Source organism: Dermochelys coriacea, chromosome 1 (genome assembly GCF_009764565.3).
Source record: "Dermochelys coriacea isolate rDerCor1 chromosome 1, rDerCor1.pri.v4, whole genome shotgun sequence".
Classification (NCBI taxonomy): Eukaryota; Metazoa; Chordata; order Testudines; family Dermochelyidae; genus Dermochelys; species Dermochelys coriacea.
Window position 1 is genome coordinate 340,174,318 of NC_050068.2, and position 26,283 is coordinate 340,200,600.

At 40.9% G+C, this 26,283-nt stretch overlaps 1 protein-coding gene and 1 long non-coding RNA gene across 6 annotated transcripts in view; both read left to right on the forward strand.

Annotated features, from left to right (window-relative positions):
• The window catches only part of USP6NL (USP6 N-terminal like), a 230,798-nt gene that overhangs the window by 161,940 nt on the left and 42,575 nt on the right, over nt 1-26,283 (forward strand). For all 5 annotated transcript variants that reach the window (XM_038397301.2, XM_038397294.2, XM_043498623.1 and 2 more), the window contains 4 exons: nt 14,774-14,881; nt 19,339-19,448; nt 23,888-23,936; nt 26,016-26,136. In XM_038397301.2, the coding sequence (XP_038253229.1) occupies nt 14,774-14,881; nt 19,339-19,448; nt 23,888-23,936; nt 26,016-26,136 (388 nt within the window). The remainder of the gene's footprint in view (nt 1-14,773; nt 14,882-19,338; nt 19,449-23,887; nt 23,937-26,015; nt 26,137-26,283) is intronic.
• LOC122456867 lies at nt 14,888-18,745 on the forward strand. Its single transcript, XR_006275991.1, has 3 exons — nt 14,888-16,401; nt 16,592-16,938; nt 18,577-18,745. It is a non-coding gene; the product is annotated as an uncharacterized LOC122456867 (long non-coding RNA).

Here is a 26,283-nt window from a genome sequence, read left to right on the forward strand (position 1 = left end):
CTTTTGTAAAGCTGCTTATCTACTGCTTCCTTAATTCTTTCCTTCTTAATTTTTCAGGTGGCGTTAATGGGAAAGCATTCGTGTGTGAGAGAGAGAAATAATTTTTAGGCTAAACTAGATCTGCCACTTCAGATTTAGGAAATACTTTAGAGGTTATGAAAGATGTAAGACAAAGTCCTGGACGCTGAATTTCTTCTTTAGTCATGTTTTATCTCACTATGTTGCCCATATTCCTAACCTGTGTTGCAGAGATAGGAGTGAGGAAGGGAGTTCATTCAGTCCTTAACTTCTCTGCTGACGCAGTTTACAAAGGTGCTAGTTTGAATGGATTATGAACATCTGACCTCTAGTAACTGGACTGAGACCAAACAGCCATCTGAAGTTAAAATGTCAAGTCTCGGTCAGATTTGCACTGATGACCTAAAGGTAATCAAAAGTGTCTTAATGGAAACCATCTTAAAGGTAACTCGATAGCTGCATCTCAAAACGAAGCCCATTGGTTGCAAAATAATAATTATTCAGAAACCTCTTAAAGAACAGGTTGCACTTTCAGACTGTGTAATGGTCTCCTGAAGCTGCATAACTACCCTTTTGCCTTTTTCATGTCTGTTGCTTGTCAAAATAAAATACTACTCTTTTCCAGCAGCAGCTTCTTATGTAGAAGATGTCTATTGAATGGCAAAGTTCCTCAATTTCTATGTTCTAGTTCTTGACACCAGTTATTCTAGTTTATGCTTTTACTTCCTAATTGTATTCTACAGTGTAACAAGCCAAGGTACATCAAGCCATCAGTCACTACTCATATTAAAGCTTTCCCGACTTAATGTGGTCACAATTTTCAGGAAAGATTAAATAAAATTCCACTTACTATCTTCCCATTCGAATATTGACAACACTATATGTCTGCCTTTCACGGTCTGCCTTTAGCTTGAGTTGAGAAGCTATCCACAGAGAGGAGGTTGGGGAAGGGAAGGAGAAACTGCCAAGAAAAGGTAGCTAAATTTTATTTTAGAATTCATAGAGGATGTGATAGTCAAATCTCCACTTGCTTTATGTTCAGTCTTCAAAGCCTGAATAAAGTATCACTTTCCCCTCTCCGAGATTTCAGAATAAGATAGTGCAGAGCTCTTATGCTTGCACTCTCCTGTTATTGTTACAAAACCCATGAAAGATGAAATATCTAAGGAAAGCTCCATTATAGCAATACGTTCCTTTAGGACCTCAGGATTTGATTCTTATCCTTGCCATGATTGATTCTTTTTCAGTTGGTGGCCTCCCTCAGCCTCCTGGGTGCCCAAATGACAATTCTCACTCTTAACAACTAGGTTTTCTGATAGGTGCCTCATTTCTCTTCCTGAGCCAATTAGATTTGTGAACTTGCTCTTGCTCATTTCTGGAGGACTTGGAAGTGTCTTGTTTTTTTATTTTTCACAGATGTTTTCACAGTGGCCCACAGAGTATGTGGGAACATTTTTGGGGTGTGTGTGCAAGTCTCATTAGGTGGTGTGCATTTTACAGTCATGTAGATTGACTAATTGGCTGTTGTAACAGATCTTGTTGAGCACCCACCTTGTGGCCACTTAAAAGGTTGCTGTGAGGGGATCCAGATGCTCACGTTTTAAGCCTCTGGAGTCTGAATAGAGCCTAGTCTTGACACCAGCTCAGAGTGCATAGATCCCCAATTGAGCACTCTGTCATGAGAATTTAGACCATGTGGCCCACTGCATAGTCCCTGAAAGCAGTGCAGAGCTCTCAGAATTACCTTGTAGACCAAACATACTCTCTCCCAGAACTCCATCAAAGGTACGAGTCTTTAGGTTACTGTTAACTTTCTCATGGGCCATGTGATAAGGTATAGCACATAACCCATAGAACTTTGCACAGAATTCAAATACAGTATTGCTCTTTACTTATCACACAAGAAATACAGACCTATAAAGATATAATGAACCCTACATGCATTTCCTTGCTCAGTTTCCTCACTAATACAGACCATTCTGTGGGCTGGGGTCAGAATCCTTCGAGGTCATCCAGTGTTTTTCTGTTGCAACACATCGTTTGTGTGCAGAAGTATGGAGCCTTCTCCCCCGCAGCTCCTCCTCTCTGACTATGGCCTGTTAGTCCCTTTCCCCTCTTCTGCTCAAACGTCTTATGTGTCTTCCCCTTGTGAATCCTTTTATAGTCTCCTTCTTTTAGTCTGTAGCTTTGTGCTACTTGGGAAATTTCCTCTCTCCAACTCCCAAGCCCCCTGCAGATCAACTTGGCTGAGCTGGTTTCCCACTCCAGCAGTCTCCTTAGCATAACTATTGTGTAGTCAAAACACAGTTATTTAAGTTATGTCCTCCCCGTTATCCTCAGTCTTGTGTACCTGCTGCAGGTCCTGTCTGCAATGGTGGAGACACATACATAGGGGTTTTCCATGATATAGCAGTTTCAGAAGAACAACTTCATAATGTCAACCAGAATTCTTAAGTTGTACAAACAGATCCCCCAAATCATCACAGATACTCATTTTGCAAATCAAAATGAGTTTGTTTTTAAACTTTTCCATTTTAATTCATGCCATGTGTTTTCACTTCAGAGTTGGAAAGAACTACTTAAGGATTCAATTCTACAGCCACTTCTCTCTCTCTCTCAAAGGCAGGGGGACATATTCTCAGCTAGTGTAGATTGTCATAGCTCCATTGAAATCTGAGTTCAGTTATATCAATAGTGCTATGACAATTTACCCGAGCTGAGGTTCAACCCCAGAGTGTGCCAGATGTAGAAGCCTTCATTTTAAAAAAAAAATTGATTACATTTTTATATGTAATACTTGCATAATTTTTTCATCATGTTTAATGCTAAGGGCGCTGTTCCAATTTCATAATGCTATGCTGTTATGGAGAAATATTTTCAGACAATAACAGTTTACTGAAATATATAATATCTCTAACAAGAAAAACAAATATGTAAACGTAGCACTGTAATTTCTTTTAAATCAGATATTGTTATAGTTCGGTTAATGAAAATTCCTCCATTTCTGGAGGACTGTAATAGTTCTAGTGTGTGTATTTTGTTTTATTTTTGAATCTAGAGAGAATACAAAATCTGTTTATGATCATGCAAGTCATATGATAATGTACAAAAACAGCTATTTCCAATGCAGGTATATAACTGTATATTTGCTATATAGGATAATAGCAATGTACAACTTAATGGTGATAGACTTAAATATGCTAATATTCCATTTGCTTTTTCGTTTGACTGTCCTTTAGCAATGTGGTAGCTGAAGACTTATCATAAAGGAGAGGTTTTCTGCTGTATAAAGCTCCTGGTTTTGCTGGATATGGTATGGCTCTGTCTATTCCCTCCTATTTAAAAAAAAAAAATCTTTCACATTCCTTTCCCTTCTTATTGCCTGTGTAATTGAGCCTATGTCATGAAAGATTTTCTTCCTTCAAAGGAGATATCAATCTTGTTTCTGGCAGCTTTTGAGCTTCTTTCTGTCTCTGAAACCTGTCAGACAATGGGAGTCCTTAATCTAGTGTTCTGTTGTGTTTCTAGTCAGAATCTTGCAACATCTCTCAATAATGACAGGATCTGCCTCTGTTTAAATTAAGCAATAGTTTTGAGAGCAAAGTCACTGGATTTGAGTCTGTAGGGCTTGCAGGGAAGACCAAAATGAGGTGTGGCATTATTCTGCAGGTTGTCTACATGCCTCTCCAATACTGCAGAACTTCTGATCAAATCAATTACAAATGTTTGCTCACATCAATATTTTCCCGTAGCTTTGAATAGCCCTGTTGGGTCCTAATATTTTTTCCATGGAGGATGTTCTGCTTTGTGAACCTTTCACTTGTTTGTTCAAGTTATTTATGCTGACTGTTCTTCCAACTTCGCTTTCACAATAGTTCTGTTAGCTCTTTTATCATCAACCTTCAACTCAGGATTTCAGAGAGCTGTCCTAGTTGCTGGTTGTTTCAGCCTGAGTGGGCACATAGCGTGGTAGAGTTGCCCACTCTGTTGAGACCCTGAAAACAAATCTCTCTCCTTTCTGAGTGTCACTCATTTTCAAAGGGTATTTTGTTCAATAATGCAGTGCTCAGGCCTTTGGCTGTTATTCCATACATGATTCGGTTTTGTTTTTATTTCAGCAAGAAGTTTGTATCACAAAGTATAGATTATGGAGCGTCCATTAAGTGCAGATGCTCAGTATCTTGCTGACCTTTCCCCACTCCTCCTTTTTCCAACCCTGTGTGTTTATTTAGAATATAGATCTGTTAGTAAATTTTTCTCCAATGTATAGCTTGTTGATTAAGAGAATAATTGATGGAAATGGATGAAGAAACAAGCAACAACATTGTTATGAAATGGCAAAAATGCTAGTTTATTAAAGTACACCTGTACTGCAATAATTATCACCTGATTAGGAGAATGGCATGATATAGGGGACTGGTAATAGGATAGGACCTTTAACTTACTGATTTCTAGATCAATTTCAGCCTAGTTTGATAGCTACTGAAAGTCATTAGTATCTGATGTTTGTTGGATGGATATTTGGAAAAGAGCTGCATCATTCCAAAGTTCCAAACAAAAAGTATCACAACTGGTGATTGGTGTCCGAAAATGGGCCCTGAAGAATTAATCACCTTCTCACTTATGGTTAGTTATCCCTGCAGATGAAGGCTGAGACAGACTGGGCAGGGGAGGTTGCCTCCTTGCTAATGGCTGGTAACCTGACCAGCCTTTTTCCCTAAAGCCCCACCCCTTCTTCACCAGTTTCCCCTGAAGCCCCGCCCTCATCACTTGCTCCTCTCCCCCGGTAGGGTTGCTACCTCTGAGGTACATCTGACCACACATCCTTTACAAACACTTGTTTGAACTCCATTTTCATACACACATGGTGGGAGATTTCCTTCATTAGCACACCCATTCTGGAGAGCAGAGGAAGGGAACTCCCCCTTTTGCATGTACAGCTGGGGTGAAAGGGAGGACTCCCCCCTACATTTATACAGATGCCCAGATTGGCAGAGAGACAACCCTTATTTCCACTAGTACCTAAGAGAGAAGAAGGTCCCACCCACTTGCACACACAGTGAGTGTGTGGAAGGAAGAGGAAAAAAGGTGCTTCCCATTTGCAGCATGCCGACCCAAGAGAGGAGAGGAGAGGAGGGGAGCACGTCTCCCCACCCCATTTGTTGCACACCTGCCAGGTGCTTTATATCAGTATAGTTAAAGCAGCAAAACTTTCTAATGTAGACAAGGCCTTACAATACTGCTGTCACCATGTCTGTTCTGTGGATAAACAGAGGATTGCAGCCTCCAAGATGGGCAATCCAATTCCTTTTACAAGCAATACATTTCACCCAAAATTTTTAAATGAAAATTCTCACCCAAGCATTTGCCAGCCTTTTTAATGTGCATGAAGCTGACAAAATCATGTAGAAATTTAGGTTATGGAATAATAGCAGCAAAATGTATGTGCTAAAATCTATACACAACCCCAGTATGTCTGATTGTGCCTTTAGACAGCAAGCTTTTTGAGATCACAGTCTTTCTGGTTGATGTGCATATACTTTTTGCAATGGTGAAGGATTGTGTACATCTGCCTTGTATAGTAGAGAGGGCAATTGAGTGATAAATTTCCCTATCTTTGAGAAGCTCTAAGTTGGCCACTACTCTTCATGCTTTTTAGCCTTCCACATTGTACTTTTGAATGGACCTCTGGTCCTTGGATTATTAAAAATGAAAGAATTTTAAAAATTTAAATAATCACCTAGTACATTTAGTACATTCCTAAACCTAAAGCTTAGATCTGAACTACTTGAAAATGTATCTTTAAAATAGGGATTTCTGTTGCCCAAATAGCCCAAGGTTTACCCCAGTGGCTTGTTTACTAGCCTTTCGCCTCTGGAAACTTGAGTTAAAATCATAAATGAAAGTAAGACTAAGATTCTCTCTCTTTGGGGTGGAAGAGTTGTTTTTAAATTGCTGCCTAGATTACAATCATAATTCATATAGATGCTTTATGTATGCAGTAACGTGTCACTTGATCTATTGTGACTTTCAAAGCATGTTAAATTAAAAAACAATCCAATAGATCTATTATTGAATTACCTCTCGTTTGGTTTATAGTCAATGTTTTATCTGCATGAAATGACTACAAAACCAGTTACGAAATTTCAGAAGAAAGATCTATGTTTTTTAATTATGCTGATATTGTGTACTGTCTCATGCTTTCAGTTATGATATACTAGGGTAATGGGTGAGAAGAAATGCAGTACATAGTAAGAGTCAGTCTAGATTTTCTGTGATATAATAACAGCAAAATCTTTAGCTGCACAAGTACTACAATGGTGGTACAACATAAGATGCTGCAAATGGAAAAGTAAATAGAAACAATTCATTCTTAACCTCCAGTCCATTTGTCCAAATATACTTTTTAAAATTTGCAATATCCTACATATTCCTCTTTGGGTGTATGGGGTGTGTGTGTGTATTTATTAAAAAACCTCAAAATATATAAACTCAAAGATATTTTTATGTTAAAGTCACATATTGGTTAGGTTTATATCTTGAAGTATATTAACACTGTAACATGCTGCTTGCTCCATAGGGGAATGAGAAATGTATTGCACTGCATATAGGAGCATCAGAACTATTTGATTTAATACTGGCCTATTGTTTACTATTTTAGTGATATTTCTACTGCTAACCAAACTAGCTATGTTAAGTTCAGAGGGATTTCTGCTTACCACAGAGCTATTGAGACCTGCTGTGGGTGAGGTGCATGTGCTTGCTTTACCGTATCTCCAAAAGGATACTATATTGTAGATAGAAAAGGAGTACTTGTGGCACCTTAGAGACTAACAAATTTATTAGAGCATAAGCTTTCGTGAGCTACAGCTCACTTCATCGGATGCATTGATGAAGTGAGCTGTAGCTCACGAAAGCTTATGCTCTAATAAATTTGTTAGTCTCTAAGGTGCCACAAGTACTCCTTTTCTTTTTGCAAATACAGACTAACACGGCTGCTACTCTGAAACCTATATTGTAGATGGCATTCAAAGAAATACCATCATTTAAAAGCATTGTTTCCATGAATGATTGGTGCAGATATTCAGCTTATTTTGTAAGTGGGAAGAATGCTCGAGAGTATCATCCATTTCTGTTCTTTATCTCATTTCCTTCCCTCAAAGGGTTCCACACTGGGCCACAAATCCTGTGGTCAATGGAGGGTTGGATGAGTCCTCACTGATCTAACCTTTACTTCTGGTTCATGCAGGACTTTCCCAGTGTTTGACAATTTTGGTGTTGTTTTCTGTAGCCCAAGTACAGTAGAATGTTTTAGAGGCAGGACTTCCAAAAAGCATGGAAAAACATAGTCATTACTTTCACGTGTTGGTAGATGGGCCGTGTAATTGGAAGGAGATGTACAAGTACTGAGTGGTGCCTTTCTCCCCCATTTCTCATCCTTTCTGTATGTGTCTTAGTGTAACAACATATCTATGGGGAAATTAATTTGTATTGCATCATTAAAACTAGCTTTCACAACATGTATTGGCATTGGAGAAATTAGTTAAGGACATTGAAGTCAATGGTAAATAGGACAAAATACAACATGGTTTTACAAAAGGTAGATCGTGCCAAACCAACCTAATCTCCTTTTTTGAAAAAGTAACAGATTTTTTAGATAAAGGAAATGCAGTGGATCTAATTTACCTAGATTTCAGTAAGGCATTTGATACCGTGCCACATGGGGAATTATTAGTTAAATTGGAGAAGATGGGGATCAATATGAACATCAAAAGGTGGATAAGGAATTGGTTAAAGGGGAGACTGCAACAGGTCCTACTGAAAGGTGAATTGTCAGGTTGGAGGGAGGTTACCAGTGGAGTTCCTCAGGGATCGGTTTTGGGACCAATCTTATTTAGTCTTTTTATGACTGATCTTGGCACAAAAAGTGGGAGTGTGCTAATAAAGTTTGCAGATGATACAAAGCTGGGAGGAATTGCCAATTCAGAGAAGGATCGGGATATTTTACAGGCGGATCTGGATGACCTTGTAAACTGGAGTAATAGTAATAGGATGAAATTTAATAGTGAGAAGTGTAAGGTTATGCATTTAGGGATTAATAACAAGAATTTTAGTTATAAGCTGGGGACGCATCAATTAGAAGTAACGGAAGAGGAGAAGGACCTTGGAGTATTGGTTGATCATAGGATGACTATGAGCTTCAATGTGATATGGCTGTGAAAAAAGCTAATGCGGTTTTGGGATGCATCAGGAGAGGCATTTCCAGTAGGGTTAAGGAGGTTTTAGTACCGTTATACAAGGCACTGGTGAGACCTCACCTAGAATACTGTGTGCAGTTCTGGTCTCCCATGTTTAAAAAGGATGAATTCAAACTGGAGCAGGTTCAGAGAAGGGCTACTAGGAGATCTGAGGAATGGAAAACTTGTCTTATGAAAGGAGACTTAAGGAGCTTGGCTTGTTTAGCCTAACTAAAAGAAGGTTGAGGGGAGATATGATTGCTCTCTATAAATATATCAGAGGGATAAATACAGGAGAGGGAGAGGAATTATTTCAGCTCAGCACCAGTGTGGACCCAAGAACAAATGGGTATAAACTGGCCACCAGGAAATTTAGACTTGAAATTAGACGAAGGTTTTTAACCATCAGAGGAGTGAAGTTTTGGAATAGCCTTCCAAGGGAAGCAGTGGGGGCAAAAGATCTATCTGGTTTTAAGATTCTACTCGATAAGCTTATGGAGGAGATGGTATGATGGGATAATGGGATTTTGGTAAGTAACTGATCTTTAAATATTCAGGGTAAATAGGCCTAATCCCCTGAGATGCGATATTAGATGGATGGGATCTGAGTTACCCAGGAAAGAATTTTCTGTAGTATCTGGCTGGTGAATCTTGCCCATATGCTCAGGGTTTAGCTGATCGCCATATTTGGGGCGGGAAGGAATTTTCCTCCAGGGGAGATTGGAGAGGCCCTGGAGGTTTTTCGCCTTCCTCTGTAGCATGGGGCATGGGTCACTTGAGGGAGGCTTCTCTGCTCCTTGAAGTCTTTAAACCACGATTTGAGGACTTCAATAGCTCAGACATAGGTGAGGTTTTTTGTAGGAGTGGGTGGGTGAGATTCTGTGGCCTGCGCTGTGCAGGAGGTTGGACTAGATGATCAGAATGGTCATAGAATCATAGAATCATAGAATATCAGGGTTGGAAGGGACCCCAGAAGGTCATCTAGTCCAACCCCCTGCTCAAAGCAGGACCAAGTCCCAGTTAAATCATCCTAGCCAGGGCTTTGTCAAGCCTGACCTTAAAAACCTCTAAGGAAGGAGATTCTACCACCTCCCTAGGTAACGCATTCCAGTGTTTCACCACCCTCTTAGTGAAAAAGTTTTTCCTAATATCCAATCTAAACCTCCCCCATTGCAATTTGAGACCATTACTCCTCGTTCTGTCATCTGCTACCATTGAGAACAGTCTAGAGCCATCCTCTTTGAAACCCCCTTTCAGGTAGTTGAAAGCAGCTATCAAATCCCCCCCTCATTCTTCTCTTCTGCAGACTAAACAATCCCAGCTCCCTCAGCCTCTCCTCATAAGTCATGTGCTCTAGACCCCTAATCATTTTTGTTGCCCTTCGCTGTACTCTTTCCAATTTATCCACATCCTTCTTGTAGTGTGGGGCCCAAAACTGGACACAGTACTCCAGATGAGGCCTCACCAGTGTCGAATAGAGGGGAATGATCACGTCCCTCGATCTGCTCGCTATGCCCCTACTTATACATCCCAAAATGCCATTGGCCTTCTTGGCAACAAGGGCACACTGCTGACTCATATCCAGCTTCTCGTCCACTGTCACCCCTAGGTCCTTTTCCGCAGAACTGCTGCCGAGCCATTCGGTCCCTAGTCTGTAGCGGTGCATTGGATTCTTCCATCCTAAGTGCAGGACCCTGCACTTATCCTTATTGAACCTCATTAGATTTCTTTTGGCCCAATCTTCCAATTTGTCTAGGTCCTTCTGTATCCTATCCCTCCCCTCCAGCGTATCTACCACTCCTCCCAGTTTAGTATCATCCGCAAATTTGCTGAGAGTGCAATCCACACCATCCTCCAGATCATTTATGAAGATATTGAACAAAACGGGCCCCAGGACCGACCCCTGGGGCACTCCACTTGACACCGGCTGCCAACTAGACATGGAGCCATTGATCACTACCCGTTGAGCCCGACAATCTAGCCAGCTTTCTACCCACCTTTATAGTGCATTCATCCAGCCCATACTTCCTTAACTTGCTGACAAGAATGCTGTGGGAGACCGTGTCAAAAGCTTTGCTAAAGTCAAGAAACAATACATCCACTGCTTTCCCTTCATCCACAGAACCAGTAATCTCATCATAAAAGGCGATTAGATTAGTCAGGCATGACCTTCCCTTGGTGAATCCATGCTGACTGTTCCTGATCACTTTCCTCTCCTCTAAGTGCTTCAGGATTGATTCTTTGAGGACCTGCTCCATGATTTTTCCAGGGACTGAGGTGAGGCTGACCGGCCTGTAGTTCCCAGGATCCTCCTTCTTCCCTTTTTTAAAGATGGGCATTACATTAGCCTTTTTCCAGTCATCCGGGACTTCCCCAGTTCGCCACGAGTTTTCAAAGATAATGGCCAAGGGCTCTGCAATCACAGCCGCCAATTCCCTCAGCACTCTCGGATGCAATTCGTCCGGCCCCATGGACTTGTGCACGTCCAGCTTTTCTAAATAGTCCCTAACCACCTCTATCTCTACAGAGGGCTGGCCATCTCTTCCCCATTTTGTGATGCCCAGCACAGCAGTCTGGGAGCTGACCTTGTTAGTGAAAACAGAGGCAAAAAAAGCATTGAGTACATTAGCTTTTTCCACATCCTCTGCCACTAGCTTGCCTCCCTCATTCAGTAAGGGGCCCACACTTTCCTTGGCTTTCTTCTTGTTGGCAACATACCTGAAGAAACCCTTCTTGTTACTCTTGACATCTCTTGCTAGCTGCAGCTCCAGGTGCGATTTGGCCCTCCTGATATCTTTCCTACATGCCCGAGCAATATTTTTATACTCTTCCCTGGTCATATGTCCAACCTTCCACTTCTTGTAAGCTTCTTTTTTATGTTTAAGATCCGCTAGGATTTCACCATTAAGCCAAGCTGGTCGCCTGCCATATTTACTATTCTTTCGACTCATCGGGATGGTTTGTCCCTGTAACCTCAACAGGGATTCCTTGAAATACAGCCAGCTCTCCTGGACTCCCTTCCCTTTCATGTTAGTCCCCCAGGGGATCCTGGCCATCTGTTCCCTGAGGGAGTCAAAGTCTGCTTTCCTGAAGTCCAGGGTCCGTATCCTGCTGCTTACCTTTCTTCCCTGCGTCAGGATCCTGAACTCAACCAACTCATGGTCACTGCCTCCCAGATTCCCATCCACTTTTGCTTCCCCCACTAATTCTACCCGGTTTGTGAGCAGCAGGTCAAGAAAAGCGCTCCCCCTAGTTGGCTCCCCTAGCACTTGCACCAGGAAATTGTCCCCTACGCTTTCCAAAAACTTCCTGGATTGTCTATGCACCGCTGTATTGCTCTCCCAGCAGATATCAGGAAAATTAAAGTCACCCATGAGAATCAGGGCATGCGATCTAGTAGCTTCCGTGAGTTGCCGGAAGAAAGCCTCATCCACCTCATCCCCCTGGTCCGGTGGTCTATAGCAGACTCCCACCATGACATCACTCTTGTTGCACACACTTCTAAACTTAATCCAGAGACACTCAGGTTTTTCCACAGTTTCGTACCGGAGCTCTGAGCAGTCATACTGCTCCCTTACATACAGTGCTACTCCCCCACCTTTTCTGCCCTGCCTGTCCTTCCTGAACAGTTTATAACCATCCATGACTGTACTCCAGTCATGTGAGTTATCCCACCAAGTCTCTGTTATTCCAATCACGTCATAATTCCTTGACATCACCAGGACCTCCAGTTCTCCCTGCTTGTTTCCAAGGCTTTGTGCATTTGTATATAAGCACTTGAGATAACCTGTTGATCGCCCCTCATTCCCAGTATGAGGCAGGAGCCCTCCCCTCACAGACATTCCTGCCTGTGCTTCCTCCCGGTATCCCGCTTTCCCACTTACCTCAGGGCTTTGGTCTCCTTCCCCCGGTGAACCTAGTTTAAAGCCCTCCTCACTAGGTTAGCCAGCCTGCTGGCAAAGATGTTCTTCCCTCTCTTCGTAAGATGGAGCCCGTCTCTGCCCAGCACTCCTCCTTCATGGAACACCATCCCATGGTCAAAGAATCCAAAGCCTTCTCTCCGACACCACCTGCGTAGCCATTCGTTGACCTCCACGATTCGACGGTCCCTACCCAGGCCTTTTCCTTCCACGGGGAGGATGGACGAGAACACCACTTGTGCCTCCAACTCCTTTATCCTTCTTCCCAGAGCCACGTAGTCCGCAGTGATCCGCTCAAGGTCATTCTTGGCAGTATCATTGGTGCCCACGTGGAGGAGCAGGAAGGGGTAGCGATCCGAGGGCTTGATGAGTCTCGGCAGTCTCTCCGTCACATCACGAATCTTAGCCCCTGGCAAGCAGCAGACTTCTCGGTTTTCCCGGTCAGGGCGGCAGATAGATGACTCAGTCCCCCGGAGGAGAGAGTCCCCGACCACCACCACCCGCCTTCTCCTCTTGGGAGTGGTGGTCGTGGAACCCCCAACCTCAGGACATCGCATCTCATGCCTCCCAACCAGCGGAGTCTCCTTCCGCTTTCTCCCCCCAGACATATCATCTGGTCCACTCTCCGCATTGGTACCTGTGGAGAGAACATGAAAGCGGTTAGTTACCTGTGTCTGTGTTACTGGAACCCGGACATTCCGCTTACCTCTTCTGGAGGTCACATGTTGCCGAGCTTCTTCACTGGCCTCTTGGCTCCTCTGTGCAACCTGCTCTATATCTTTAGAGCTTTGTGCCCCTAGAAGGCTATCCTGAGTTTGGTCCAGAAAATCCTCAGTCTCTCGTATACAACGCAGGGTCGTTACCTGTTGCTCCAGACCTTCAATCTTCTCTTCCAATATGGAGACCAGCTTGCACTTTGTACAGACAAAGTCGCTTCTGTCCTGTGGAAGAAAGACAAACATGGCACATCCAGTGCAGGTCACAGCAGCTGAACCCCCCCCTTCCATATCACCTACCTACTATGAGCTTCCTCAGAGACGTTGGCAAGATGTAAGCCTCACTGGGCTCACTCCAGGCGAACTCCCAGGCAAACTCCTGCTGTGAGCTGCTCTGCTGTCCCCGCTGCTCCGCTGCCGCTCAGCTGGTTCGCGAGGCTCTGGCTATTTTTAAACAGCCAGGCTTCCCTGACGCAAACACACAGACACCCTAATGCCCGCCCCCTGCAGGCTAGCAGCCAATCAGACACTCACTCAGGCTCTCTCCCTGCCCTCCCAGCAAACACACGCTCGGATACTTCCTCAGCAAGCAAACACACACACTCGGATACTTACCAGTCCCAGGCAAACTCCTGCTGTGAGCTGCTCTGCTGTCCCCGCTGCTCCGCTGGTTCGCTGCCGCTCCGCTGGTTCGCGAGGCTCTGGCTATTTTTTCCCTTCTGACCTTAGTATCTATGAATCGGGCAATACTGTTACATCATGACTATCTACCATACAGTATTTGTCACTGCAGCCAAAAGCATTAAATCCTTTTAAGAATGCATTTTTGTATAATTTGTAATGCATAATGCACAGCTAAGCAGAAAAAATGTCTAATTACTTATTAGTTGACTTTGATCAGATCTCTCCAAATGTGACAGTTACCAGAATATCTGACCTGAAATCTGTTCGTTTGATATGTAATATTTCCTGTATTTGTGATGGTCTTATACTTGCATGCACTTTAATTCAGGGTAAGTCTACACTGCAATCAGGAGGTTTGAGTGCCATTTCTGTAGGCATACCTGAGCTAGCTAGAGATCAAAGCTGGCTTGAGTAGCAATAGCAGTGTAGCCATGGTAGCAAGGGCAGCGGGACGGCTAGCCTCCTATGTACAGCCCTGCCCACGACTCTAGATACATACTCAAGTGGCTAGCCATGCTACCACCCATGTTGCTGTGGCTACATTTTGAGCTAAATCAAAGTTGTTTTGGGTATGACACATGAGCTGCGCTCACACCTCCTGATTGCTGTGTAGACATATCCTCGGCGTTACAGTCCTACAGGACATTTTCAAAAAGGATAGTGCCACATGTTTTGAGTGTTACTAATTTTTCAGAGTTGTAGTATACTACTGGATTATCTTTTCCCCCCCTCTCAGAAACTTAATTCACACTGCATAATAATAGCGAGTTACGTGTGGACTACTTTGGAACTAATTTTGTTTGATCTTAGTGCTTATGTACAGTGCCAGACGGACAACGCTTCAGGTATCTACTCATGGAATAAATATAGCACAGGCAGCAGCAACACAAGTTTCTCCAACTAGTCCTGCCATTGTGCATGTCCTGACCTGGAAGAACCTCTTCCAGGAATGAGAGGGTAGTTCGGTCTCCATGTCTAGTTCTTGGCCTCTCTGCTAAGGCTGCCAACAGGGATCCCAGTTACCAGTATTTATTAGACACGCTGAACCTGCCAAACTACTTCCAGTACTACTTCAGGGCTGATTGATAATATTATGACCTTCTTCTTTTGATAATAATGCTTGATGCAGGGAAGGCCCTCGCTCAGCTCAAGGTTTTCTGGCTTGTTCTGCATTCAGATTATTTTTTTCTTTTTACAGTTCCATAGGAGAATTTATAAAGGAATCCCACTGCAGCTGAGAGGTGAAGTCTGGTGTTTACTACTTGATGTCCCTAAAATGAAAGAAGAAATGAAAGACTTTTATAATGTGAGTTTGCAAAATTTCCCATTAGAATTACCAATCGCAAACTCTTAGATGCTGGGAAATATTGAGCTTTTATTTTACGCAATGTAGTGAAAGGAATAGAAATTGTATTTAACTGTATTTTCAACTCTGTAGCCAAAGAGAAACCCATGGGGGCTCAGCATTTGACCCACTTACTTTTTGGTTTTGTAATGTATATAATTCTTCAGATTCCCTCCCCCATCAATCAAATAAATAAAGTGCAAAGTTCTATTCAGAAAATGACTATAAAAGTAGCATCATTTTACTCGGCAGAATCTCCCCCTCCCCCCGCCCCAAAAGCCCTATCTGCTTAATTCAGTGAAAAAAGTAATTGGTGGGGGGTGGCCTTTGTGTGAGTTTTTTCTCCTTGTATTGTTTTTTGTTTTTTACTCTTATTAGTCCTGCAGAACCAACACAACTTTGTGGGAGTGAGCTTTTACCCACGTGTGCACACTTACTCCAGAATGAGTCCTTATTCTGAATTAGCTTAATCCACTTCGGAAATTTATTAAGTTAATTTGAAATATTAACAAACAAACAATAAGGAATATAGTTCATCCACTTCACATTCACCCCCTGCTTTATTCTGGATTAATTTTCATGTGCGGACAAGCCCTAAAAAAACCCTGAAGCCCTGTAAGTTTGATTTCTGCTTTGCAGAAGGAGGCAGTCATGGGTGAAAGACCATACTAATCACTAGCCAGAAAGTAAGCTTGAAGCACTATATCTCATGGTCCTGCCCTCATCTTGTGAAACTTTGGCAGTGGTTCCCACTGTTGTATTGGAGCTGGAGGCAAATTTCTTTAAAAAAGAAAGTATGGTGGTAAATATTCCGTAAGTTTTAAAAATAAAACAATAACGGGGTTGTTTGAATCCAGAGGAGTTTCATGTATTTGAATGTTTGGTCAAAGGGAAAGCAATTAAAATCAAGCTTTGAGAATAACCAAGATGAATTAATTTAATGTTTGTAAAGCACTTTGAAGATGTAAAGTACTCTGCAAATGTTTATAAAACAAAACCTTGTTAGTTTGCAGTAATTATTGGAGAGAATATTGCAATTTACTGAATTTTGAGAACTTAAGAGAACAAGCACAATAAAAATAAACAAAGCTAGGTACCATGAAATGTGCTTTATTGATTTATTTTAACAACTGTATTTTAGTTTATTATAATATTTCATAATGTCTTAGCCAATGTTCTAATGGAGTAAAGTACATTTCTGTCGAGTTTTTTGTGTAAACATATTTTAAGTCTTTGGCTTTTGCAACCCATTTCAGCTATCTGTTGCTAAATCTTTGCTGAGAAATGGAGGTAGTAATTTTACCATAAAATATGGATAAGTGAGGTTCTGCTGAATTCACACAAGAATGAATATGCCTTTTATAAATCTAAAAGAATTTACAAGCTAGTCACAGAAATTTGTGATGGGGGAACTTTCTACAAAGAAAGTATGCTTAGACATAAGAATAGCTTTTTGGTAGACTATCATATACATAGTACAGGTTTCAGAGTAGCAGCCGTGTTAGTCTGTATTCGCAAAAAGAAAAGGAGTACTTGTGGCACCTTAGAGACTAACAAATTTATTTGAGCATAAGCTTTCGTGAGAGCTGTAGCTCACGAAAGCTCATGCTCAAATAAATTTTTTAGTCTCTAAGGTGCCACAAGTACTCCTTTTCTATATACATAGTACAGGTTCAATTACTGTGGTGTATCAGGCATTTGGAGGACAAAGATGAAAATATTAAGGAAAATGCCAAACAAGGAGGAGACCTATTCTGTGACGAATACATATAAGATATAGGAGAAGATCCTTTTTCTAGTGTGGAAGTGAGGACATATTTGGAGTTCTTTGGTTATGATTGTCAGTCTAACCCCCAAAACAGGGTAGACACAGAAGCATGGTCTATCCACCTCCCGTCCTACAATATATTTTAAATGTAAAATTGTATTGGGAACTTGTAAAGTGATTATACAATTCAACCCAAACAACATACAGAGAAATGAAATACAAAAGAATCTCTAAAAGAAAAGGAGAACTTGTGGCACCTTAGAGACTAACAAATTTATTAGAGCATAAGCTTTCGTGAGCTACAGCTCGCTTCATCGGATGCATTTGGTGGAAAAAACAGAGGAGAGATTTACACACACACACACACACACACACACACACACACACACACACACACACACACACACACACACACACACACACACACACACACACACAGAACATGAAACAATGGGTTTATCATACACACTGTAAGGAGAGTGATCACTTAAGATAAGCCATCACCAGCGGGGGGAGGGGGGGGAAGGAGGAAAACCTTTCATGGTGACAAGCAAGGTAGGCTAATTCCAGCAGTTAACAAGAATATCAGAGGAACAGTAGGGGGTGGGGTGGGTGGGAGGGAGAAATACCATGGGGAAATAGTTTTACTTTGTGTAATGACTCATCCATTCCCAGTCTCTATTCAAGCCTAAGTTAATTGTATCCAGTTTGCAAATGAATTCCAATTCAGCAGTCTCTCGTTGGAGTCTGTTTTTGAAGCTTTTTTGTTGAAGTATAGCCACTCTTAGGTCTGTGATCGAGTGACCAGAGAGATTGAAGTGTTCTCCAACTGGTTTTTGAATGTTATAATTCTTGACATCTGATTTGTGTCCATTCATTCTTTTACGTAGAGACTGTCCAGTTTGGCCAATGTACATGGCAGAGGGGCATTGCTAGCACATGATGGCATATATCACATTGGTAGATGCGCAGGTGAACGAGCCTCTGGTAGTGTGGCTGATGTGATTAGGCCCTATGATGGTATCCCCTGAATAGATATGTGGACAGAGTTGGCAACGGGCTTTGTTGCAAGGATAGGTTCCTGGGTTAGTGGTTCTGTTGTGTGGTGTGTGGTTGCTGGTGAGTATTTGCTTCAGATTGGGGGGCTGTCTGTAAGCAAGGACTGGTCTGTCTCCCAAGATCTGTGAGAGTGATGGGTCGTCCTTCAGGATAGGTTGAAGATCCTTGATGATGCGTTGGAGAGGTTTTAGTTGGGGGCTGAAGGTGATGGCTAGTGGCGTTCTGTTGTTTTCTTTGTTGGGCCTGTCCTGTAGTAGGTGACTTCTGGGTACTCTTCTGGCTCTGTCAATCTGTTTCTTCACTTCAGCAGGTGGGTATTGTAGTTGTAGGAATGCATGATAGAGATCTTGTAGGTGTTTGTCTCTGTCTGAGGGGTTGGAGCAAATGCGGTTATATCGTAGCGCTTGGCTGTAGACAATGGATCGAGTGCTAATAAGCGATGGTCACATAAACACCACCCTATATCGGAAACCTACTGACCGCTATTCCTACCTGCATGCCTCTAGTTTTCATCCAGATCATACCACTTGTCACCATGAAAGGTTTTCCTCCTTCCGCCCGCCCCCCCACCCCCGCTGCTGGTGATGGCTTATCTTAAGTGATCACTCTCCTTACAGTGTGTATGATAAACCCATTGTTTCATGTTCTCTGTGTGTGTGTATATAAATCTCTCCTCTGTTTTTTCCACCAAATGCATCCAATGAAGTGAGCTGTAGCTCACGAAAGCTTATGCTCTAATAAATTTGTTAGTCTCTAAGGTGCCACAAGTACTCCTTTTCTTTTTGCGAATACAGACTAACATGGCTGCTACTCTGAAACCTTTCAAAAGAATCTCTAACTTAGATATTGCCAAAGGGCCAGACCAATAAGTAAAACAATGAAACCTGTAAGTTAATGCTGTCATAGCAGTCTTCACTTATCCTTTTCTGCCTTGGTAGGATTTTATCAAGGCCTCTCATAATAATCATGAAAAAAGTCGTCATCCAATTTGGAAAGGTGCCAGCTATGTGCAAAGTTGGGAAACTGAAAACTATACTCCTGAGGGAATTCTGCACCAAAAAATTAAAAATTCTGTGCCAAAAAATAAAAATTCTGCAAATTTTATTTGTTAATAAATAATTGCGGAGACTCCAGCATGGCAGTAGGGAGCACAGGCCACTGGCTGCATGGAGTTGGGAGATCATTCTGCAGCCACCTCTCCACCTCCCCGGGACAGGGACTTGGTGGTGAGGCTGCACCCAACCCTGACACAGCGCAAGGGCTGGGCCTGCTTCAGAAACACCCCAGGGCCCTGCCTCTCTGCACCAGGTGTAGACAGGCAGGCTCAGCTCAGCAGCATCCAAGTGTAGAGGGGCTTAGTGTGAGGGGGATCCAGGTGTGTGGTGAGAGGGCCCATGTGTGTCCCCATCCCCAATTCCTGCTTTGCTTCTCTTTGCTTCCCCATCATTTTCTATAATAAGCATTGTAAGTTCACAGATTACAAATGTTTTTGTCCACCAATAAATTCTATGGCCTTAAGCAGTTTTTCTTCCTATTTTAAATGTCCGCAGAGTTTTGCCTAATTTCATTTCTTTATTGCCATTTTTCCTAGAAATTAAAACATCGAGCACGGGGGTCTTCACCAGATATCAGGCAAATCGATCTTGATGTAAATCGAACATATAGGGATCATATCATGTTTAGAGACAGATATGGTGTTAAGTAAGTAAATAAAAATGTATTTAATTTAGTCATTTCTTGTTTGTCTTTCAGATAGATTTTTACTACTTAAGACTCCTTTTACTTTCCAAGAAGTATGATAAAGCTTTGAATGTAAAAGTTTCAGATTTCAGAAAGTACCACATATAGCTTAAAGGAATGTAGTCTCTGAATAGTTCAAAATCTGCTTGTTTAATGTCCAACCTGCTAGGTTAACCTTTAATGATTTAAAGCTATGGCCACTGGAAATCTAAAGGAAAAAGTCTAAATTCTTTATCCCCCGGATGCTGTAGACATTTTTACAAAATCTGAGAAAATTTGTTGGTCTCTATTAAAAGCAAATTCAAAGCACAAGAAAAGACTAAATTCTTTAATAAATTATGTATATCTGTATAAAGTAATATTATAAAAACAATTTTTTTTCTTACTTTTCTGCTAACTTTAATCTCTCCCCTCTAGCCTTTTAGCCTTCCCCTAGATTTTCTGTATTTTCCCTCTTTTGCAGTGTAGCTTTTAGAACCAAATAAAACAACTTTTTAGCTATGAACATGTAATTATTTATGTAATTAAACCTTGCCACCTTAATACTTTTAGATTTTTTTGCAATATTTTATTTTACAGTTGTTGGATAAAGAATGTTAAACTATTTCACTATTTAAACATTTTTAACATAAACATACCAAATGACAGCATTGTTCTTAGGCTTCAGGATCAACCATTGAGATGAATGAGACACATCTCACTCCTCTTCAAATGTATCATTTCATTCTTTTTCAGTAGCTTCTGGAAGACCTCACTGCATTTGTTCACCTTCCAAAGGTTATATTCACAGTTATAAGTGAGATAAACTAAAATGTGTTGTTTTGTTTACTACTTTGTTGTTCATATTATTGTAGAACATTGCGTAGGATACTTCACAGACAAGTAAAAAATACCCCAGGATCTGTGTCCTTGAGAATGTAGAGTCTAAATAAAATCCTTAAATTCTGTAGACATCTAGAAATAAAAATTTTGGGCAGTGACCCTAAATCTGTGGTAGAACGTGGAATTTCCACATTGTGTATTTCCAGTGCCACTTCTAATGGCATTTGGGGAAAGTTCAGTAACCATATCCTGCACTAAAGAAATGGAGTCCAGTTTTTTTTTCCTGAAAGTAAATTCCTTACCTTTTCAACAATTTGTATTCTTCTGAATGTTTTGTGTTCATCCTGTTTTAGGCCTTTAGTGGGAACACTTAGGGTAAATAGTATTAAAATGTTACTAGTTAAAGCTAGTTAATGTTAGACAATAATAGTGATATTGTGCCCTTTACATTTAGTTTCTGTTTGGCTACTTCCTGCCATCTGATTTGTGCACAGAGTCCCTGCGAAGTTTATTGATACCTCATAATTAGGGCCCTACCAAATTCAGGGTCCATTTTGGTCAATTTCACAGCAGGAGGGTTTTAAAGTTAGTCAACTTCATGTTTTCAGAAGTTTACATTGAAATTTCAGGGTGTTGTAACTGTCGGGGTCCCAACCCAAAAAGGGATCCTGGTGGTTGGGGGGGGGTTGCAAGGCTGTTGTAGGAGGTTTGCTGGATTGCCACCCTTACTTCTTTGCTGCCTTCAGAGTTGGCTTCCAAAGGCAGCAACCGTGGAGCTTCCTGCAGCCAGAGGAGGTTCGTGGCGGTGAGTCTGATCTCCTCCGTGCTGCTGGAGCGCCCTAGCTGGGGGCTCTTAGCTTCTGGTCACAGCCACGCTGGGAAGGGACAGGACTTCCTCTTCCCCTGCATGGCTGCTCTCGTGGGGAGATCAGTCCCACTTCCAGGTACCTCCCCTGGCTTCAGGAAGCTCTGCAGCTGTACTCTCTGAAGGCAGCTCTGAAGTTAGGGTGGCTTCTTCCCCTGCACGGGCACTCTGAGAGTTTGATCCAAGTCCAGGTTCTAAAATCTGTGGAAAAAGATAAGCACAATTGCTCAAACATGATGAAGACCAGCTCTTAGTTTGTCCTGCTAAAAAGAATTTAAAGCAATGTAGGTTAAAATATAAATAGTTTAAAAAGCAAAGATGTCTTTGCTCAGTTAAATCCTAGACCACTTACCCCAGGAGAAATTAGACCAAGATTTTCTAATCTAATGTATTCTTAATATAATTTTCATGTGTCTGACATATGAGCTGTAGCTCACGAAAGCTTATGCTCTAATAAATTTGTTAGTCTCTAAGGTGCCACAAGTACTCCTTTTCTTTATATGAAAGTGTAGTGTTTCTTACGTACATTGACATTAAACCTTGAGAAAAAGCTGACTGCTCTTTTTTGTTTTAAAATTCTTAAACTGAATTAATGCAGTGTGATGCAGTATTTTAAAATGCAGAACACAATCTGTTTTTGAAGCCCACCTGTAGATATGAATGAAGCCTTTTACTCAGCTCTTTGTTTATTTGCCAATGCAGATTGTCTTTAAAATATCCCCCCTTTCCTTATGAAGTGGGTCTGTGTTGGATGACTAAGAAATATGTGGTTAAATGCAAATTTTCTTGAAATGAAAATAAACATGCGTTAATCACGCAATGCAATCAAAGACCAAATAAAGTGAAAGACAGAAATTGTCCTTTCAAAGAAATAAGACTCAAGTTTAATATCTAGTACCATAGTAATTCATCTTCATTCATCAGTTAAAGGAAGGTTGAAACTGAAGTCCAATTTCCATTCTTTTGCCCATCTCTCTCTCTCACACACACCCACACACACACACTTATAAATAAGTGGTATCCACTCACATAATCATGCAGTGAGCATGTTCAGAGGAAACACTGTTAATTGACCTGGGGAAGTGCTCTCCAAGGCTAACAGATTATTCCCTCCCATCTCCATTAATGGAAAACTTAACATTTTTTGTTGACGGTCAGCAGAAGTGTAAAAAGACATTTACAAGTTTTGGTTCAGTGATGGGGAAAGGGAAGAATGCATTGGGGATGCAGGATACTGATTAGGCCTGTGCAAAATTCAGCAGTTTCATTTCTGTGGTTTTTAGTTTTGGTTGATATTGGCTCACATTCCCAGACTCTAAATTCTGAACAAACCTTGAAGTTTGTTTACTGAAGTTTACACACAGTTCCATCAAGTCTTGGATTTCATTATGAAAGTTCTGCACAACTCTACACTCAACATTACTTAATTCCTAAATTGGAGAGGAAGCAGAATTCACACTTTCAATTTTAATATATTAACAAATAGTAATTGGAACACAATGGGGTAATATAGAAAGAAAAAGGAAGAGTAATTATTAAATAGGGCAAAGCTTTCTCAAAGCATGTATGAGAGTCAGCAAGTTGTGTAAGACTAAGCACAGGAATAGGAGTCAGTCTCCCAAATCTTGTTCCTGGGTCGGCCACTGATGCACCGTGGGACCTCAGAAACAACAAGAAATCCGGTGGCACCTTAAAGACTAACAGATTTACCTGGACATAAGCTTTCGTGGGTAAAAAATCCACTTCTTCAGACGCTTCTTCCCTTGCATGGACACTCTGAGAGTTTGGTCCAGGTCCAGGTTCTAAAATCTGTGGAAAAAGATAAGCAGAATTGCTCAAACATGATGAAGACCGGCTCTTAGTTTGTTCCGCTAAAAAGAATTTAAAGCAATGTAGGTTAAAATATAAATAGTTTAAAAAGCAAGTTCAATATTTCATTGTTAAAACAAGAGCAATCAAAACTGTCAGAATATTTTGCTTAAGTATATACCTAAAGATTAACAAAAAGAAATTAGTGAAGGAAGCATGTGTGTGTGGGACCTCAGGAAAGTCATTTAGGCCTACTAAATTTTCAAAATTGGTCTCTAGTTCTGGGTGCCTCAATTTTTGAGTACCCAGCTTAAGACACATTGGGCCTGTTTTGTTTCAGAATGGCTGAACCCTTGTAGCTCCTGTTAAAATGAATAAAAGCTGCTGCTGATCAGCAATTCTAAAAATCAGGTCCAAGGAATCTCAATCTGGCACATAGGGTTGCCAATTTTGGTTGGACGTATTTCTGGAGGTTTCATCATATGACAGTCTTTAATGAAAGATTAATTTTTAGTTCCTGGTTACTTCAGGGCAATCCTGAAGGGTTGGCAACCGTACTGACATGCAAAACTAGTGGATGCTTTGAAAACGTAACTCTTACCCAGGTTATGTCTCAGTTTCCCCAGCTGTAAAATTGATATCTTCCCCACTTATCTCCTAGAGGTGTTACATGTATTAGTTAGATATTAAGTACTTTGAACATGTAAACTGTTATAAGTAGTAAGTATTGTTTGATTATAATACATCTGTTTTGATTATGAAATATAGTTCTCTAAATTTTTGAAATTAGACAGATTAGAGAAACATATCTAGAAAGTAGATTCAATAGCTTTCTGGTTTGTATGGTTTTGTTTAAAAAAAAAAAATTAAATATTTTCATTTACTTACTGTCTTGTTTCTCCAGGCAACAATCCTTATTCCATGTTTTAGCTGCATATTCGATATATAATACGGTAAGTCATGTTTCATGTACACTTAAGATAAAATATGGGTCTTTTAAATAATGTTGCTGAACATACTTCTCAACATACATAAAGATCTGAACTGTTGCCAGCTCAATCTGGCTGTTGTAGGGTTGGGAGCTTGAGTTCAAATGCTTTTGAAGCAGTGGCCAGCACATTCGCCTGCAGGCGCCGCTTCCCACAGCTCCCATTGGCTGGGAACAGAGAACCACAGCCACTGGGAGCTGCGGGGGATGGTGCCTGCGGACGGTCAACATCAGCAAAATGTCTCGTGGCCTGCAATCAGGTTACCCTGGTGGGCTGCAGGTTGCCCACTACTGCTATATGCCATTGTAGAGAGTTTCATCATACCATTGCCTCAATAAATGTATCAAGTTCAATCTCGAAGCCAGTTAGGTGTTTTGGCCCCACTACTTCCCTGGGATAGCTGCTCCAGAACTTCACTCCTCGGATGTTTAGAAACCTTCGTCTGATTTCAAACCTAAATACATTGATTGCCAGTTTATTTTGTCAACATTGGCGCTTAACTAAGAACTCCTCTCCCTCCTTCGTATTTGATCCCACTGACATTTGCAGAGAGCAATCATATCTCTTCCCCTCAGCCTTCTTTTGTTAGGCTAAACAAGCCAAGCTCTTTGAGTCTTCTCTCGTAAGGTAAGTTTTCCATTCCTATCCTGAATGGCGGTGCTTTCCCGAACGGGGTTTTTAGATCTCATGTTATGTGCCAGAAATGTTCCAGGTTTGTAGCATCTAAGTCTGAGTTGCCTATAAAAAAACATAAGTAATGTAAATGTCAGATGTCCACTTCTATGCTTACACATTATGTCCTCATCCTGCAAACATTTTTATAATTGTGTTTAACTTTACACTTAAGTAGTTCTAATTAAGTCAATGAGACTGTAATGTAGAGCTGAGTCTGTGCAGAAATGTTTGCAGGATTATTCTCATTATAAGTAAATATAGAGGTCATCTTTCTTATTAAATATCACTTTGCTTCCCTTCCAGCATCATATCTATTTAAAAGAAGTTTTAGTTTTGCTCTCACCAGATTGAAAGCTCTCTCTTTTGGTGCAAGAAGAAGCTAATATTACTGTTTTTAATTCTAGAATTATGTTTTCTGTCATGTAATAGGTACCCTAGATTTTTGATCGTATGGTGTTTAGGGTTAAAACTCTGATAGCAGGGACTTTCTTTGTTTTCCACAGCACATTGTTTGGATTAACTAATAATAATTTATATTACATGAAAGATGCTGTTTAAAATCAACGGATATTATACAAACATTGGCAGTGTTTAAACAAGTGGAAAAAGATTAGTATTTAGGCTTGTTGTATTTTTTTTCTCTTATATCACAGTTTCAGACTTCTTAGCTAGTTTCCTTTTTATCTTTCGGCATTAAAGCAAATTAAAAGGCTTCCTTGGCCAAAGTCCTTGCAATGAACCCATCTGTCTAAAAGACTTTCTCAATAATTATCTCTTTCTCATCAAATATACATTAGCAGCTGGTTTTGTAAAGTCAGTAATAATCCTTACTTAAGCAGTCTGATGTTTCTTATTGCTGGTTCCCACCATAGGAGTTAATATATTAGTACAGTAGCCTTGTGGGGTTTCCTGTTTCTCATTGCTACAGTTTTTGAATAAGAGGAGAGATTTCTCTGTCTCGCTTGTTTATGTATCTACAATATCTTCTTGCTATATATTGTGCTGCTCCACATGGAGAATAGAAAACACATCTGTTCTGGGTGTAGGTTCATATAAATTATATGCAAACATTTTAAAATAAAGTATTTAGTGTACAAATATACTGTATTTTAATGAAAGACAAAGCCAGTTCAAGCACCAGTTGGAAGACAGTAAATTATCCCTTCTAGTAGAATATGTTTTGTCTTTGAATAGCGATGGTAATAGAGTTTAAAGGAAAATTTTAACCATGAAAATTTGAGGGGCATGTGGGTTTGCCAAATTTAGAGAGCTTATTCCAAAAATGGTGTATTTTCTCATGTTAAAAAATACATAAATAGTTCTTTTGTTTGTTTACAAAGTTAATGTTTCCTGTCCTCTACATTTCAGGAGGTTGGATACTGTCAGGGAATGAGCCAGATCACAGCTTTACTCCTCATGTACATGAATGAAGAAGATGCCTTTTGGGCCCTGGTGAAACTACTCTCAGGTCCTAAACATGCTATGCATGGTATGGAATTTCAGCTCATGTAGTACAATTTAAATTTAAACGTGTCCTAATTAGATTATAAATTGTTTGAGACAGGGGCCATATCCATTTGTGTATGTTCGGTGCCTAGCACAAGGGGGCCATTATCTTGTGTGGGGCTATTGCATG